The sequence below is a fragment of the Rhinoraja longicauda genome, chromosome 12 (genome assembly GCF_053455715.1).
Source record: "Rhinoraja longicauda isolate Sanriku21f chromosome 12, sRhiLon1.1, whole genome shotgun sequence".
In the NCBI taxonomy this organism is placed as follows: Eukaryota; Metazoa; Chordata; class Chondrichthyes; order Rajiformes; family Arhynchobatidae; genus Rhinoraja; species Rhinoraja longicauda.
Window position 1 is genome coordinate 9,679,037 of NC_135964.1, and position 15,342 is coordinate 9,694,378.

Below are 15,342 nucleotides of genomic sequence, written 5' to 3' on the forward strand. Positions count from 1 at the left end.
AGAAGCTTCATTGATTTCCTCCCTTTAAAAGCAAATATACAGAGCAAAAGAAAGGGAATAATTTTTTTGGGCGGTATGATTCGGAATAACATCCAATACTCTAGAAAATCTGTAGGAAAGAGCTGTAGATGCTGGTTTAAAGTTAGATCACAAAATGCTGGAGTAACTCAGCGGGACAGGCAGCATCTCTGGAGAGAAGGAATGGGTGACGTTTCGGGTCAAGACCCTTCTTCTAGAAAATCTGATAGTCTGGCAATGCTGAAGTTCCAAAGTTGCCGAATTATTAGAGATTTACCATATTGCATCTTAATATATTTGTGAAGATATAACACAATTGAAGGTCAATTCACGTACGTTTCATTATTTCAACATCTCAACATCTACAAAGCTCATTAACTCTTCTGATCTGAGGGTGGCACGGTGGCACAGCGGTTGAGTTGCTGCCTTACAGCACTTGTCGGTATGGACTAGGTGGGCCGAAGGGCCTGTTTCCATGCTGTATCTCTAAACTAAACTAAACTAAATCTGATCATTCTTGTTATATTGCAGTGAGGTAACACACTACTAGTGTGAAGGGGTGATTGTAGTTCAGTATGGACTCAATGGGCCGAAGGGCCTGTTTCCATTCTGTTTCTGCAAATTAAACTACATTTGTACAATCGTATTTTAGAACTGACAAAATGATATTGCGGACAATAATTGGTAAATGAAAGCATGATTTTTGTCAAGAGTGTTGTTATTTTGTATTTGTTCTTTTTATTTTTTTCTTCACAGATAATACTTGATGACTTCACAAATCAATTTTGAATGCTGCATTTTTGAAAGGGTTCCCAGGTTAGGGTGAAATGTGTAATGGATATTTAAAGATGGAAGCGGAATTTTTAATCATGGTTTTCTCAGGCAGGAAATTGTGTAAACTATCTGGAAAGAAGTGAAACCCGTGAGTTCAGCACTAGAGAAGAACAAATGCCAATAGCAGCATAAAGGCAACAGACCATCACAACTTGTACTTATACCAAAGTCCTGCATGCCACTGAAGATAGACACAAAATGCTGGAGTAACTCAGCGGGGACAGGCGGCATCTCTGGAGAGAAGGAATGGGTGACGTTTCGGGTCGATGCCCTTCTTCTCTGAAGAAAGAGAATTTTCTTACTGCTGGAGAATTCTCCGGCCTTTTGTGTCTATCTTCAGTGTAAACATCTGCAGTTCCTTCCTACACATTTTAGCCTCCATAACAATTGTGGATACTGGGCCCTGGAGTGATTATTGATCCATGCCCCCACATTTATGTTACTCATGCACAGTACATCAATTCTTTAAAATATATAATCTGCTGAGAAATTCCTCCCCAAGCAGTACTGCTAATCACATCTGATGCCAATACACCCTGCCCACAAAATTCATTCTACTAACTTCAGAGGTACAGGAACTCCCAGGAGGTAGTGAAGATAGTATGATAAAATTCAACCTGCAGTTTGAGAGGGAGAAGTTGAAATCAGATGTGAAGAAGGGCCTTCTCTGCAGAGATGCTGCCTGCCCCACTGGGTTACTCCAGCATTATGTGTCAATGTTACAGTTGAGTGAAGGTAACGACGCAGGTATGGGGGGAGGAGCTGGCTAATGTTGACTGGAAAGGGGCCTTAGCAGGAATAATGGTGGAGCAGCAATGGTGGAAGTCCCTGGGAGTAATTCGGAAGATGTAGGATCTTTTCATCCAAAAGAGGAAAGAAGACTCTAAGGGGAGAATGCGGCAACCGTGGCTGACAAAGGAAGTCAAAGACAGCATAAAACTAAAATAAATGGCATGTAATATTGCAAAGATTAATGGGAACCTTCAGGATTGGGAAGGTTTTAAAAACCAACAGAAGGCAACTTAAAAGGCACTTGGAGGAGAAAAGATGAATGGTAATCTAGACAATAATATAAAAGTGGATACCACAAGTTTCTTCAGATGTGAAACAAGTAAATGAGAGGCAAGAGTGAACATTGGGCCACTTGAAAATGACGCTGGAGAAGTAGGAATGGGGAATAAAGAAATGGCAGATGAATTTAATATGTTTCTCGTGTCAGATTTCACAGCGGAAGACATCAGCAATGTGCCAGGGATTCAAGAGAGTCTGGGGCCATAAGTTAGAGGAGTTGCTATTACTAGGGAAAAGGTGTTTGGGAAGCTGAACGGTCTGAAGGTGGATAAATCACCTGGATCAGATGGGCTACACCCCAGGGTTGTGAAAGAGGTAGCTTTAGAGATTGTGGAAGCATTAGTAGCGATCTTTCAAGGATCACTAGAGCCACGAGTGGTTCCACAGGACTGGAAAATTGCAAATGTTACTCCGCAGTTCAACAAGAGAAGGAGACAATAGAGGGGAAACTATAGGCCAGTTAGCCTGACTTCAGTTAAGATTTTATTGTCCATAACTGAGGATGACGTTTTCGAGTACTTAGAAGCACATGATAAAAAAAGGTGAAAGTCAGCATGGTTTTCCTAAGGGGCCTGACAAATCTGTTGGAATTCTTTGAGGAAGTAAATAGTAGGATAGACAAAAGAGAGTCAGTGGATATTGTTCACTTGGATTTTTGTTGTACTTCGTAGTCCGGTACCTGTTGTACCTTTAGTGACTCTGGAAGGACCACAAGTACACATGTGTAAAAGGTTACATTGCTGGAGCTCAACTCCAGGCTGTTTATTCCGTGGCCACCTTGATCCAGAGTGGCCGCCCAATCACTTATATACACAGGCATACAAAGTAGTCCTTGTGACCAACAAAGTAGTCCTAGCAATATCACAACAATTTTCAGAAGGTCTTTGATGAGGTGCCACACATGAGGCTGCTAAACAAGGTGAGAGCCCATTGTATAAGAGGGAAGATGCTGGCTTGGATAGAAGGTTGGCTGAATGCAAGGTCAAATAGTGGGAATAAATGGGTTTTTTTTATGGTTGGCTGCCGATGACGAGCGGTATTTCGCTACTCTTCACTTTGCACATGAATGATTTGGATGAAGCAATTTGATGGCTTTGTGGCCATGTTTGAGGACGACATGAGGACAGGTGGTGGGCCAGGTAGTGTAGAGGAAGGAGAAAGTCTGCAGAAGGACTTTGGCAGGTTGGGAGGCTGGGCAAAGTTGTGGCAGATAGAATACAGCGCAGCAAAGTCTGGAGTCATGCACTTTAAAAATAAAAAAAATAAAAAATATTTATTCAAATATTAAAATAATATATACAATACAATAAAACCAAACCAGAACCCACCGCCAGAATACTATACAAACAAATATACCAATTGAAACTATTATACAATTATATTACAATCCCCATCCTGGATACATCCAATCCCCCGCGGTGCCCAGCGGTCCCGGAAATCCTCCAGGGTGCCCCTGGACAGCGCAAGAGCCATGCACTTTGGTAGTGGGAATAAGGACTATTTTCTAAATGGGGAGAGGATTCAGAAATCAGAGGTGCCAAGCGACTTGGGGGTGCTGGTGCAGGATTCCCAAAAGGTTCATTTGCAGGTTGAATCGGGAGTAAGGAAGGCAAATGCAATGTTAACATTAATTTTGAGAGGTCTGGAATAAAAAAGCAAGGATGTAATGCTGAGTCTTTATAAAGCACTGGTCAGACAACATTTGGATTAAGACCAGCTATCTTTTTATCTCTAGCCTTTGTGCAACCATCTCCCTATCCAAACGCCCCCTCATCTATATCAACCTATTACATACCTAGTCTGAAGAAGTGTCTCGATCCAAAACATCACCTGTTCCTTCTCTCCAGAGATGCTGTCTGGCCCGCAGAGTTACTCCAGCTTTTTATGTCTATCTTCGGTTTAAACCAGCATCTGCAGTTCCTTCCAACAATTTACATACCAGACTTTGCCATGCCTCTCTTCTCTTTCACGTTTCATCCCACCCACCCCACGCCCCCGAACAATCAGTCTGAAGAAGCTGTCCCGACCCAAAGCGTCACTTATCCATGTTCTCCAGTGATGCTGCCTAATCCGCTGAGTTATGCCAGCACTTTGTGTCTTCTTTTGTCTTAGCTTATGAGAGGTCCATTCAATACCAATGATAATAGCAAGGAAGAAGCTGTTCTTGAACCCGGGAGTACGTGCTTTCAAGCTTTTGTACCTTCTTCCTGACAGGAGAGGGGAGAAGAGAGAATGACTGTGGTGTGAGTGGTCTTTGATTATGATGGCTGCTTTGCCGAGGCAGCGTGAAGTGCAGTGGAATCAATGGGGATGTGCTGGTTTGCGTGCTGGATTGGGCTGCGTTCACAAGTCTCTGCTGTTTCTGCAGTCTTGGGCAGGGTGAGTGCCCAACCAAGCTGTGATCCATCCGGATACATTCTTTAAATGCAGCTGGGGAAAACCGTAAGAGTCATTGGAGATATATTGAATTTCCTTAGTCCTCTGAGGAAGTAGATATATTGGTGTGCTTTTATGGCAGTGGTGTCAATTAGGTTGGACAAGAACATAATGATTATGCTATTTACAGCTAGGAATTTGAGCCTCTGAACCTTCTTTACTTCAAAAGCATTTATGCAACTTGGGCCATGTATCATGTATTCCACCCCACTCCCTGATATCAATGACGATCTCCTTCATCTTTCCAATTAAAGGCTGAGGTTGCTGTCTTGACTACATATTATAGAGTCGGAGTCACACAGTACGGAAACAGACCCTTCAGCTCAACTCATCCATGCCAACCAAGATGCCCCATCTAAGCTAGTCCTATTTTCCTGTGTTTGGTCCATATTGTCCCTCTGAACAAGCCCATCCACAGGCCCATCCAGGAACCTGTCCAAATATCTTTTAAATACTGCAATTGTACCTGTTTCAACTATGCCAGCTCTTCCATATACTCATCACCCTCTGTGTGAAAGTGTTGAGTCTCAGGTTCTTATTAAATCTTTCCCTCACACCTGATACCTCCATCATCTTGATTCACCTATCCTGGGAAAAAGGTTCAGTGCATTTGCCCTATCCATTCCACTCATGATTTTATATACCTCTATATAAGATCGCTCCACAGCCTCCTGCTCTTGAAGGAATAAAATCATAGCCTGCCCAACCTAACCTCTCAAGCCCTGGCAACATCCTTGTAAATCTTTCCTGCACTATTTCCAGTGTATAAAATCATGAGAGGAATAGATCGGGTAGATGCACAGTCTTTTGCCCAGAGTAGGTGAATCAAGCACCAGAGGACATAGGTTTGAGGTGAAGGGGAAAAGATTTAATAGGAATCTGAAGGGCAACTTTTTCACACATAGGGTGGTGGGTGTATGGAACGAGCTGCCAGAGGAAGTAGTTGAGGCAGAGACTATCGCAACGTTTAAGAGACAGTTTGGCAGGTACATGGATAGGACAGGTTTAGAGGGATATGGGTCAAACATGGGCAAGTGGGACTAATGTAGCTGGGACATGTTGGCTGGTGTGGACCTGTTGTGCCGAAGGGCCTGTTTCCATGTTTCCAAGCTGTATGACTATGACTCTCATAGGGGGTAGAGGACTGGGAAGGAGCCTCTAACATGGTCCTGTAGTATGGATTTAAAGGGTCATCATCCCTGCGGCAACTATTTTATGATCCTGTTCACTTTTGGGCATATTCATGATTGGTACATTTGTACCTTGGTCAAGCTATATACACCATCCAGACGTAAAGTATTGCAGGAGGTGGAAATCTGAAATAAGTGTTTCACGGTGGTGCATCCTCATAGAACCACTGCCTCACGGCACCAGATACTCTGGTTCAATACCTACCTCAGGATCCATCAGTGTGGAGTTGCACATTCCTTCTGTTACTGAGTTTCCTCATGATGCTGCAGATTCCTCCCACACATCCCAAACATATGCAGGTCGGAGGCTTAATGGGCCTCAGTAAATTACCAGCAGCTTGAAGGTGAGTACTGGGAAGAGTTGACAATAAAATGGGGGAGAATTCTTCCGTGGGATGAATGAAGGGTTAGTGTAAATGTGTTGCTGCAAACAGTGGGCCGAAGGGTTTGTTTCTGTATTGTATCTTTCTATGATTCTAAACTAGCAAAAGCTGGAAACATTCAGCAGGTCAGGCAGTATATGTAGTGAGAAAATTAATGTTTCTCTAACCTTTCATCCATTTGAAATGTTGAACTCTTTTTCTCTGTCCGCAGGGACCTGCTTAGTGTTTCCAACATTTTCCATTTTTATATTCACAATAGATTACTTGCACAATTCAAATAGTAAATAAAGACACCATGCCAGTTAACTTGATTTCCCTCCAGTGAGTCTAGCTGGCTCAAAGGGTGAAGATTATCATGAAGCCGTTCTTCATGAGCAGGATGGCCACTTTGATAAACATAGTTGACAGATGCAAGCCATTGTACAGGTGACCATGTGGTACGTAATAAATGAGGTTTGGGAAGACTGCAAAAATGTATTGCTCTGAGTTGTTAATTCTGAAAGCTGGATCTCTGGTTTTGTGCTGTTTACACCATCCATAGACTGTTTGGTGTAAAGTATTATTTGCAATGTTACTGTTTGAACAATTTAATGCACTTGCACACATAATTGGGAGTGCAGAGATAATACTGTTGAAATGTAAGAGGCTTGTGCATGTTTTACCGGCTAATTATCTCACCAGTAATGTGCCAAGTGTATGTTAATAAAAGGCTAGCTGATGAATGCTACTGAAGTATGAGACTGATGCGTTGCTGATATCGATACTTCAGTGAAAACAGAACAGTCCATGTTTCGGAATAGGGGACGTAGAATGGCATTGGTTAGTTCTGTGCCCCATTTTCCAAACATGGCTTGCTGGAGGCTATGACGATCTTATGACGTATTTGTTCCATTTTTTCTTACTTGTCTTCACATTCTGCTGGCTACCTCTGCCAGGCTTTGCTTGGTGTTCTGCCTGGTTTGAACATTTAATTCATTCATTTTGGACCTTTAGGCTGAATAATTGCATCGACGATGAAATGAAGAGTACAAATTGTTTAAAACACAAAGCAAAAAGAGGGAGCTTCCCTTGATGAGCCAGTTGCTTGTTTAAAGCTGCATCTCACAGGCCTGAATGCCTCACGTTTAGTCACTAATTTGTTCCGGGTTGCTTCTCCCTTCAACAACCTTCTCCCATCTCCACCGAACTGGCCACAGGAATGGGGATATTCCAATACAATCTGAGTGGAGAAACACTGCTCACTGTGTTGCCACTCCCAATTGCCGAATCAAAATCAATAAAATCAGTATCCTCGTTGATGACATTCAGTGGAGAGTATAAGTGGCCACAGGAGTGCAAGACACTTGTGGCAACACCCCTTTCCCATTTGAGGCATCCCTATCACGCAGATGTGATAGACTGTGGCCAATACCACGGAACAGGGCGGCACGGTGGCGCAGCGGTAGAGTTGCTGCCTTACAGCACTTGCAGCGCCGGAGACCCGGGTTCCATCCCACACTCCATGTGGATTTTCTCCAAGATCTTCGGTTTCCTCCCACACTCCCAAAGACGTGCAGGTATGTAGGTTAATTGGCTTGGGAAAAGTGTAAAATGTCCCTAGCGCGCATGGGATAGTGTTAATGTGGAGGTGATCGTGGTCGGCGCGGACTCGGTGGGCCGAAGGGCCTTGTTTCCGCACTGTATCCCGAAACTAAACCGTGTTTCAAGAATGAACGGGGAGAAAATTGAAGAGTGGTGAAGTGGGAGTGAAGAGAAACAACAACAAAAAAGTGTATAATGAAGCAATGTGGAGTGAAGTAAGAAAAAGATGCAGCAAGTTCAGGGTTAGTCATTTGTCTCTGGAGATGGTGATGAACGAGTGGTGATGCATTTAACTGAAATTTTATTACCTTCCCCCACCATGCCCCCCTGGGAGTCGGGGTGGGGGGGGGGGGGGGGGGGAGGGACGGACACACACACTCCCACTTGTATTTTGTTCAGTTCCCTCAAAGTCTATAAAATGAGTAACCCCTTTAATGCCATTCCTTCTTCACAAGTGCCCGAGACAAATTTCTATCCGACAGGGTTACGGAATGTCTGGTTTTGTTTCATCACTGATCAAAAAGTATTGCATCATTGGCATTGCCCATGTACTTTCGCTGCTCCAACTTGTATTGCAACATTGTCCTTGCATTTCACAGGTCCTCCAGTAAACGTTACATGCAATATTTTTATCAACAGTTTTGGCTCTGTCACGGAAACTACAATGGTAAGTGCTGATGACCACTGTCAAATAACTTGATGTCTTGTCCAGTAGCAGCTTGTCAATTTTCTTTCTTTTGTTTTATCGTTCAAATTGCAGGTCTTCCTGTTAATGTTACATGCAACATATTTATCAACAGCTTTGGTTCAATAGCAGAAACGACGATGGTGAGTGGGACTGAACATGAGGCCATCTTGTAATGAATCGCTTAGTTTGTCAGCTTACCACCAGAGCTTTGACTAGCAAGTGCTCAGTACCAAGCCATCGTACTCCAGGGTGCTCCAGAATCAAGCACAGTGCCCTGGTCCCTGAATCCCAGAGTTCCCAACACTTGGCGTGCATGATCTGCCCCCAGACTTCTGCAAGAAAAGTCCTGCAACTTAACCAGAAAGTCACATTGCCAAAAATTACTCTGTGGCTTACAAAATGTAGACTCGTGTAAAATGGCAAAAATCAGCATTAACATTGGGAGACCAAGGGAAAATCTAGAACTTGTCGAATCTTCCTTTCTAAAATCCCTCTTCTTCTTAGGCCCCCCCCCCTCGGTCATGGCTGACCATGGGTGATGCATCCTAGTTGGCTGCTTGCTCCACACCTCGGCTAGAGCAGCGTCGCTTGTGGCTGAAGAGACCAATGCTGGAGTGACAGTCTCTGTTGCAAAGGACACATTTGTTTGTGGTCTCTGGTCTGTTGAAGTTGCTGCGTTCCTTTCTGCGAGCCCACTTGTCTGCCACTGCGTTCATCAGTTTCTCGTCCCCCAACATCTTCAGATGTTGGTTCAGGGTACCTCTCCATCCAAAATCCCTCTTAATGAATAAGAATTCAAGTATGCACCCATTAAACTGTACTTTATGTTCAATAGGTGCAGCAATTTTACAAACTACTGTTTTATTTTTATTTGTGTTGCTCGTGGTGATACAGTGTATCTCTCACTGAGGGATAGTTCTTTAATCACTTCAGACATCAATATACAGCACCAGAAATATCGAGTGGGCCCCACCCCTCTTCTTCAAACGCGTCTATTAACAGGAAACGCGCAATCCGGGCAGGAAATAGTATTGAAGGGGGTTTGCAAATTTGCACTAAAACTTGAGCAGATTTAGTTATTAAGTAAAATCAAGCGTTACTCACTCATATCCAAGTTTTCATGGCTGATTAAAAAATGACATTATGCACCTATTTCATCATAACATTTCAGGATCTTTTGGGCCTTTATTGTAAATGGGCGGACATTCCTGAATGTCTTTGAAATCATGCTTTTTGAAGATTAATGCATGAACCTGTCCTTACAACAGCACCATTCAGCTAATTAATTTCCTTTCTGCCATATTTTAATGAAGACGGTCAGCAATTTATTTTCAACTGATTAGCACCTCCGTTAAAATAACAGACCAAGGGATTCCCATGGTAACAAATTAGGAAGCCCTACATTAATTTGCAATGCAAATTAGGAAGCCCTACATTAATTTGCAATGCAAATTAGGAAGCCCTACATTAATTTGCAATGCAAATTTTAGAAGTTAAGAAAATTGGATTTTAGAAGGGGAGGATTTCCAAAACAAAGCTACTTGGCTTCTGTACATTGCACTGGCACAAGAAGATATCTCATCACTAACCAAGGGCAACTTGGAATGACCTTATTTGCTGCTGACAACTATATTCCAAGATTAAATAAAATAATACCATCTAAAATTATTAATTACATTTGTGTTGAACTGTATCTTGAAAGCCTATCACAATAGAAAAAAATGATTACGTGTAAACACATAAATGGCTCATACCTCTTATTTATGCAGTGACATTAATCGGTTAATCGAAGGAACTACTGACTTAAAACTAGCCTGGAAATTATATTATAGGAAAGAAGAGCAAATTTGTCCAATACCTGTAACTGAAGTTCATCCCAGCAGGAAAATAAATTCCAGGACGCTAAATAATTGTTGTTTCAAATATCGAAACAGTTTACAGTTGTTGAAGCTGAGAAATATCTGTAAATTTCACAGACATTAAATCTCATGTTTAGCCCATTCGGTTGTTTCAAGAATATATCCCAAATGATGGCCTGGTAATCACACAAGAGTACCAACCACCCATTTTCAACTTTCAATGAGAATTCAACTGCATAATTACCTTATACATCTTATTACTCTTATACATCGGCGAGACCAAAGGTAGGTTGGGCGATTGTTTCGCTGAACACCTTTGCTCAGTCCACCTGGGCCTACCTAATCTTCCGGTTGCCAAACACTTTAACTCCCCTTCCCATTCCCACACTGACCATTCTGTCCTCAGCCTCCTCCATTGTCAGAGTGAGGCTAAATGCAAATTGGAGGAACAGCACCTCATATTTTGCTTGGGCAGCTTACAACCCAGTGGTATGAATATTGATTTCTCTAACTTCAGGTAATCCTTGCATCCCCTCTCTCTCCGTCCCTCCCCCACGAAAGTTGTTGTACCAGCTTTAGAGTTGTCTTGTTAAGTCTCATTGTCTGTAACTCGTTTTCACCTAGCCCACAGCTAACAATGACCTCTTTCCTTTATCATTGTTACTTTTTTGCATATCTTTCATTCATTTGTTCTATATCTCTCTGCATCACTGTCTATATCTCTCGTTTCCCTTTCCCCAGACTCTTAGTCTGAAGAAGGGTCTCAACCCAAAACATCACCTATTCCTTTTCTCCAGAGATGCTGTCTAACCCGCTGTTACTCCTGCTTTTTGTGTCTATCTTCTGAATAATTACGCTGCTCCAGTCAGATAAGGGAAAGGCAGCACTGAAAACACACTCCTGAGAACCATATTTTGAAACACGAAACAGTGAAAAATGTATTGGAGGTGATGGGAAAAATAAACCTTCCTTTGGGCAAACCTTTCTGTGACCAAAAGAAAAGCGCACAAGAAATAAATAAAATTGTATACAATTACATCTCCATCTCAAAGCCACGTTCACTGTCGGTATCAGAAAGAAGAATGTTTTCCACATCAATTTGGAGCAAAGAATTGTTTGTGTGACTTACTCTTTAATTTAACAAAACTATATTTGAAGTATTGGGTGAATTCAAAACCACTAAATCCATCTTAGAGTGATGCAGCATGGAAACATGTCCCAACTGGCCAACATGTCCCAGTTATACTAGTCCCACCTGCCCACATTTGGTCCATATCCCTCCAAATTTCTCCTGTCCATGTTCTTGTCTAACTGTTTCTTAAATGTTGGGATAGTCCCAGCCTCAACTACGTCCTCTGGCAGCCTGTTCCATACACCCACTAGCCTTTGTGTGAAAAAGTTACCCCTCAGATTCCTATTAAATCTTTTCCCCTTCACCTTAAACCTATGTCCTCTGGTCCTCGATTCATTACTCTGAGCAAGAGACTCTGTGCATCTCCTCGAACTATTCCTCCCATGATTTTATACACCCCGTAAAGATTACCCCCTCATCCTCCTGCTCCCTAAGGAACAAAGTCTCAGCCTACTCAACGTCTCCCTATCGCACAGACCCTCGAGTCCTGGCAACATCCTCGCAAATCTTCTCTGTACCCTTTCCAACTTCCTGAATGATTTAAGATTTTGAAAAGTAAATTCTCAGTTTTTGGTGAAATTGTTTAGTTACATGTATTTGTTCATAATGAACGGACTGCAATTGAATTGTTTTGATGAGATCTGAATGAATTTGGACCTATCCATTGACTAGTGATGACTAGGCTATTTTGAACCAGTGTTTGACATACAGCTCATGAACAGGTCAGAATATTCATTTACACATTTTTGAATTACAAAAATGGAAAAAAGTTAACAAATAAGTTTGAAAAAGATTGCAGTGAAATAGAAGTACTGTCTCTACGTTCTGAGAGTAATTGTTTTAGCCTCTCAAACAATTCAGTTTTCAACACATTGCACCTTCTCCCCTTCTTTGTCGTTTTCCAATGTGTTTCATCCTTGTGACACACGTTATGTTCCCCCTGAATTAAAATTTAGTAATGATACCCAAACCCAATTTAATCCTTTAATGTATTCACCATGTCAACTGTAAACAATTATGCAACTACAACTTAATATGGAGTGTCAACCCCATCAAATGCATCTCATTCTGTAGCCACTTCTAATATTTTCCGGTCCCTCTTAGGTGCCCCTCTGCTACTGAGAGTCATACAGCCCAGAAACAGGTCCTTTGGTCCAAAGTGTCCATGTCAACCAAGATGCCCATCTACACTTGTCCCACCTGCCCTCATTTGCCCCATATCCATCTCACCCTTTCCGATCCATGTACCTGTCCAAATATCTTTTTAAATTCCATAAAATGATTGTAGGGTTGATAGTGTATACAGCCACAACCTTTTCCTGTGCCTGTGGGAAATCTCCTGTAAACATTTTACAAATCCCACCCTATCTAAGCCCTTGGCACTATGACAGTCCCAGTCTATGTTGGGAAAGTTAAAACCCCTTATTATGACAATGTTATTAGTCTTACAGCTGCCTACAATCTCCTGACATATTTGCCCTTCTAATTCCCCCTGACTATTTGTGGGCTTGTAGTACACTCCCAACAAGATGATCATTCCTTTATTATTGTAAGAAAATAACTGCAGATGCTGGTACAAATCGAAGGTATTTATTCACAAAATGCTGGAGTAACTCAGCAAGTCAGGCAGCATCTCAGGAGAGAAGGATTGAGTGACGTTTCGGGTCGAGACCCTTCTTCAGACTGATGTCAGGGGGGCGGGACAAAGGAAGGTTATAGGTGGAGACAGAATTTCTCCGCTGCACCTACATAGCTTCACAGAAGGAACCATCAACATAACATAACATAACATAACAACACTTTATTGTCACTCGGCACAACACCGAGCGAAATTTCAGCAGTCACACAAAATACAGCAAAAAAGAAAAGAACACAGGACACCCGACCCCAACACAAACATCCATCACAGTGACTCCAAACACCCCCTCACTGTGATGGAGGCAACAAAACTTCCCCTCTCCTCCCCCCGCACCCACGGACAGACAGCTCGACCCCTACCGAGGCAAACGACACGCACAGCCCCCGCAAGGGGATGGAAGGCCCCCCGGCCGAGCCGCCCCGGGCACCGAAACGTCCCGCGGCCACACCGGGCGATGTTAAGTCCAGCGGCCGAGCCGCACCGGGCACTGAAACGTCCCGCGGCCGAACAGCGCTGACGATGTTAAGTCCAGCGGCCAAGCCGCACCGGGCACTGAAACGTCCCGCGGCCGCACCGGGCGATGTTAAGTCCAGCGGCCGAGCCGCACCGGGCACTGAAACGTCCCGCAGCCGAGCTGCGCCGGCAATGTTAAAACGACATCCCCTCTTCCTTTACCCCCACCTCTATCACTCCTGTAGCACCTGTACCCTGGAACATCTGAAGTCTGAAGAAGGGTCTCAACCCAAAACATCACCCATTACTTTTCCCCAGAGATGCTGCCTGTCCCGCTGATTTACTCCGGCATTTTGGTTCTGTCTTCAGTGTAAACCAGCACCTGCAGTTCCTTCCTACAACAGTCCATCTTTGAGATGTGGGAAATGGCCTGGGAGACACCCACAGAGAGAAGATGCAAACTTCAAACTGCAGGTCAGGATTGAACCTGTGTTCCAAAGTTGCTGGAGCAATAAATCATCAGCTCTCAAACTGAACCATTGTGTCATCCCTGTAAATTTCACAGCACGAACAGAATTCCAGAGAGCAACAAAATACCCACTTTCCTGTGGTCAGTGGAACCTAACTCTTCCTAATATCCAGCCCTCTGGCGGACTTTAGATTGGCAGAATACTGCTCTTCCACTTGCTAAAAACCTATTCCTGTGCTAAACAACGAAAGGTACTCAATCAATACCCTAATGTGATGTGATTTCTACTCCCATAATATAGAACAACAGACTAGGAATGTAGTGTTTAACAAAGTTAAACTATCACATAATGAATTTAGAGACTTTGAAATGCTGGGTGGATTCTACAATGATTTTTTTCATGTTTTAAGATGTTGTGGTTACCGATCCCTGTTCTAAATTAGCGATGGGGAGGAATGGGAAGAGGGTGGGTTCCAGGCTAGAGGAGATATCTCCGTCTGCACCGTGAATAAATTTAACAGGGAGCTGAAAGACTAATTTCCATGCTGATTTTATTTTATTTTTTCACCAAACACCATTACGAACAGTGATTTTTTCTCTCCATTTTTAACATGGAGAGTGAGCGGGTAATAGTAACCTATTACTTTCCTAACGCTTTCATTAGGGCGGTTGGCAGGTGATGCAGCCTAACCTGCTGGTCGGCAGCAAATTAAGTAGAGTTTCACCAGCACAGCAGAGTTGCTTGTTGTCACACAAAATGTGGATGGTTGGCATTTGGGGCAAAGATAATCGTTTAGCCATTCCACACTCTTAGAACATTGTATGAACATGGTATGAACATTGACTTCTCTAACTTCAAATAATCCTTGCTTTCCCTCTCTCTCTATCCCTCCCCCTTCCCAGTTTTCCGACCAGCCTGACTGTCTAACTACATTTTATCTCTGCTTTGCTGTTACCTTCTCCCAGCTAACAATGATCTATTTTACTTGATCTCATTTCCCTTTCTCCCGTTTTCACACACCTTACACTTCCTTATCTATACACTTCCTTATCCCTGTATCTCCCTCTCCCCTGACATCAGTCTGAAGAAGGATCTCGACCCGAAACGTCACCCATTCCTTCGCTCCAGAGATGCTGCCTGCCCCGCTGAGTTACTCCAGCATTTTGTGTCGTTAGAACGTTAATTGAACGCTCCTTTATAGTGAAGACAAACTCATTATAACTATTTGCCTTCAGGTGCTAGCGAATTGCAACAGTTAGCTTCCATAAATGGCACAAAATTATCAAGTGATCTTTTGGTACCTGAGAAACTCTGCCTTGACACTTAAGTTACAAGATGGCTCTCAATGGATGTCTGTGCACGGATGCTAGCTCTGTTACAGGTGCATTTTTAACTGTGTGCTCACTGCTTTCAAGAAAACTTGAGCAAACCATTCATTGAAAGTCTCATACAATGTGGCTGCGATTTTTTTCTAACTTGATGGCAGTCTGAAGCTAATTGGATTGATGTTATTATTTTCATGATGCTTTTACTTGCTGCATGCCATTTTCTGATAGACTGGTTTTCAGTGGGCTTTCCAGCAGCTATT

General features: G+C 42.9%; 1 protein-coding gene across 10 annotated transcripts in view; it reads left to right on the forward strand.

The window, feature by feature from the left end:
• The window catches only part of glra2 (glycine receptor, alpha 2), a 195,685-nt gene that overhangs the window by 69,496 nt on the left and 110,847 nt on the right, over positions 1-15,342 (forward strand). For 2 of the 10 annotated variants that reach the window (XM_078408991.1, XM_078408986.1), the window contains exon 3: positions 8,113-8,180. The exons of 1 other annotated variant lie outside the window; for it this stretch is intronic. In XM_078408991.1, the coding sequence (XP_078265117.1) occupies positions 8,113-8,180 (68 nt within the window). Of the gene's footprint in view, positions 1-6,259; positions 6,370-8,112; positions 8,181-8,273; positions 8,342-15,342 lie in introns of those variants that run through there. 7 more of the 10 variants (XM_078408990.1, XM_078408987.1, XM_078408989.1 and 4 more) reach the window with 6 other exon arrangements.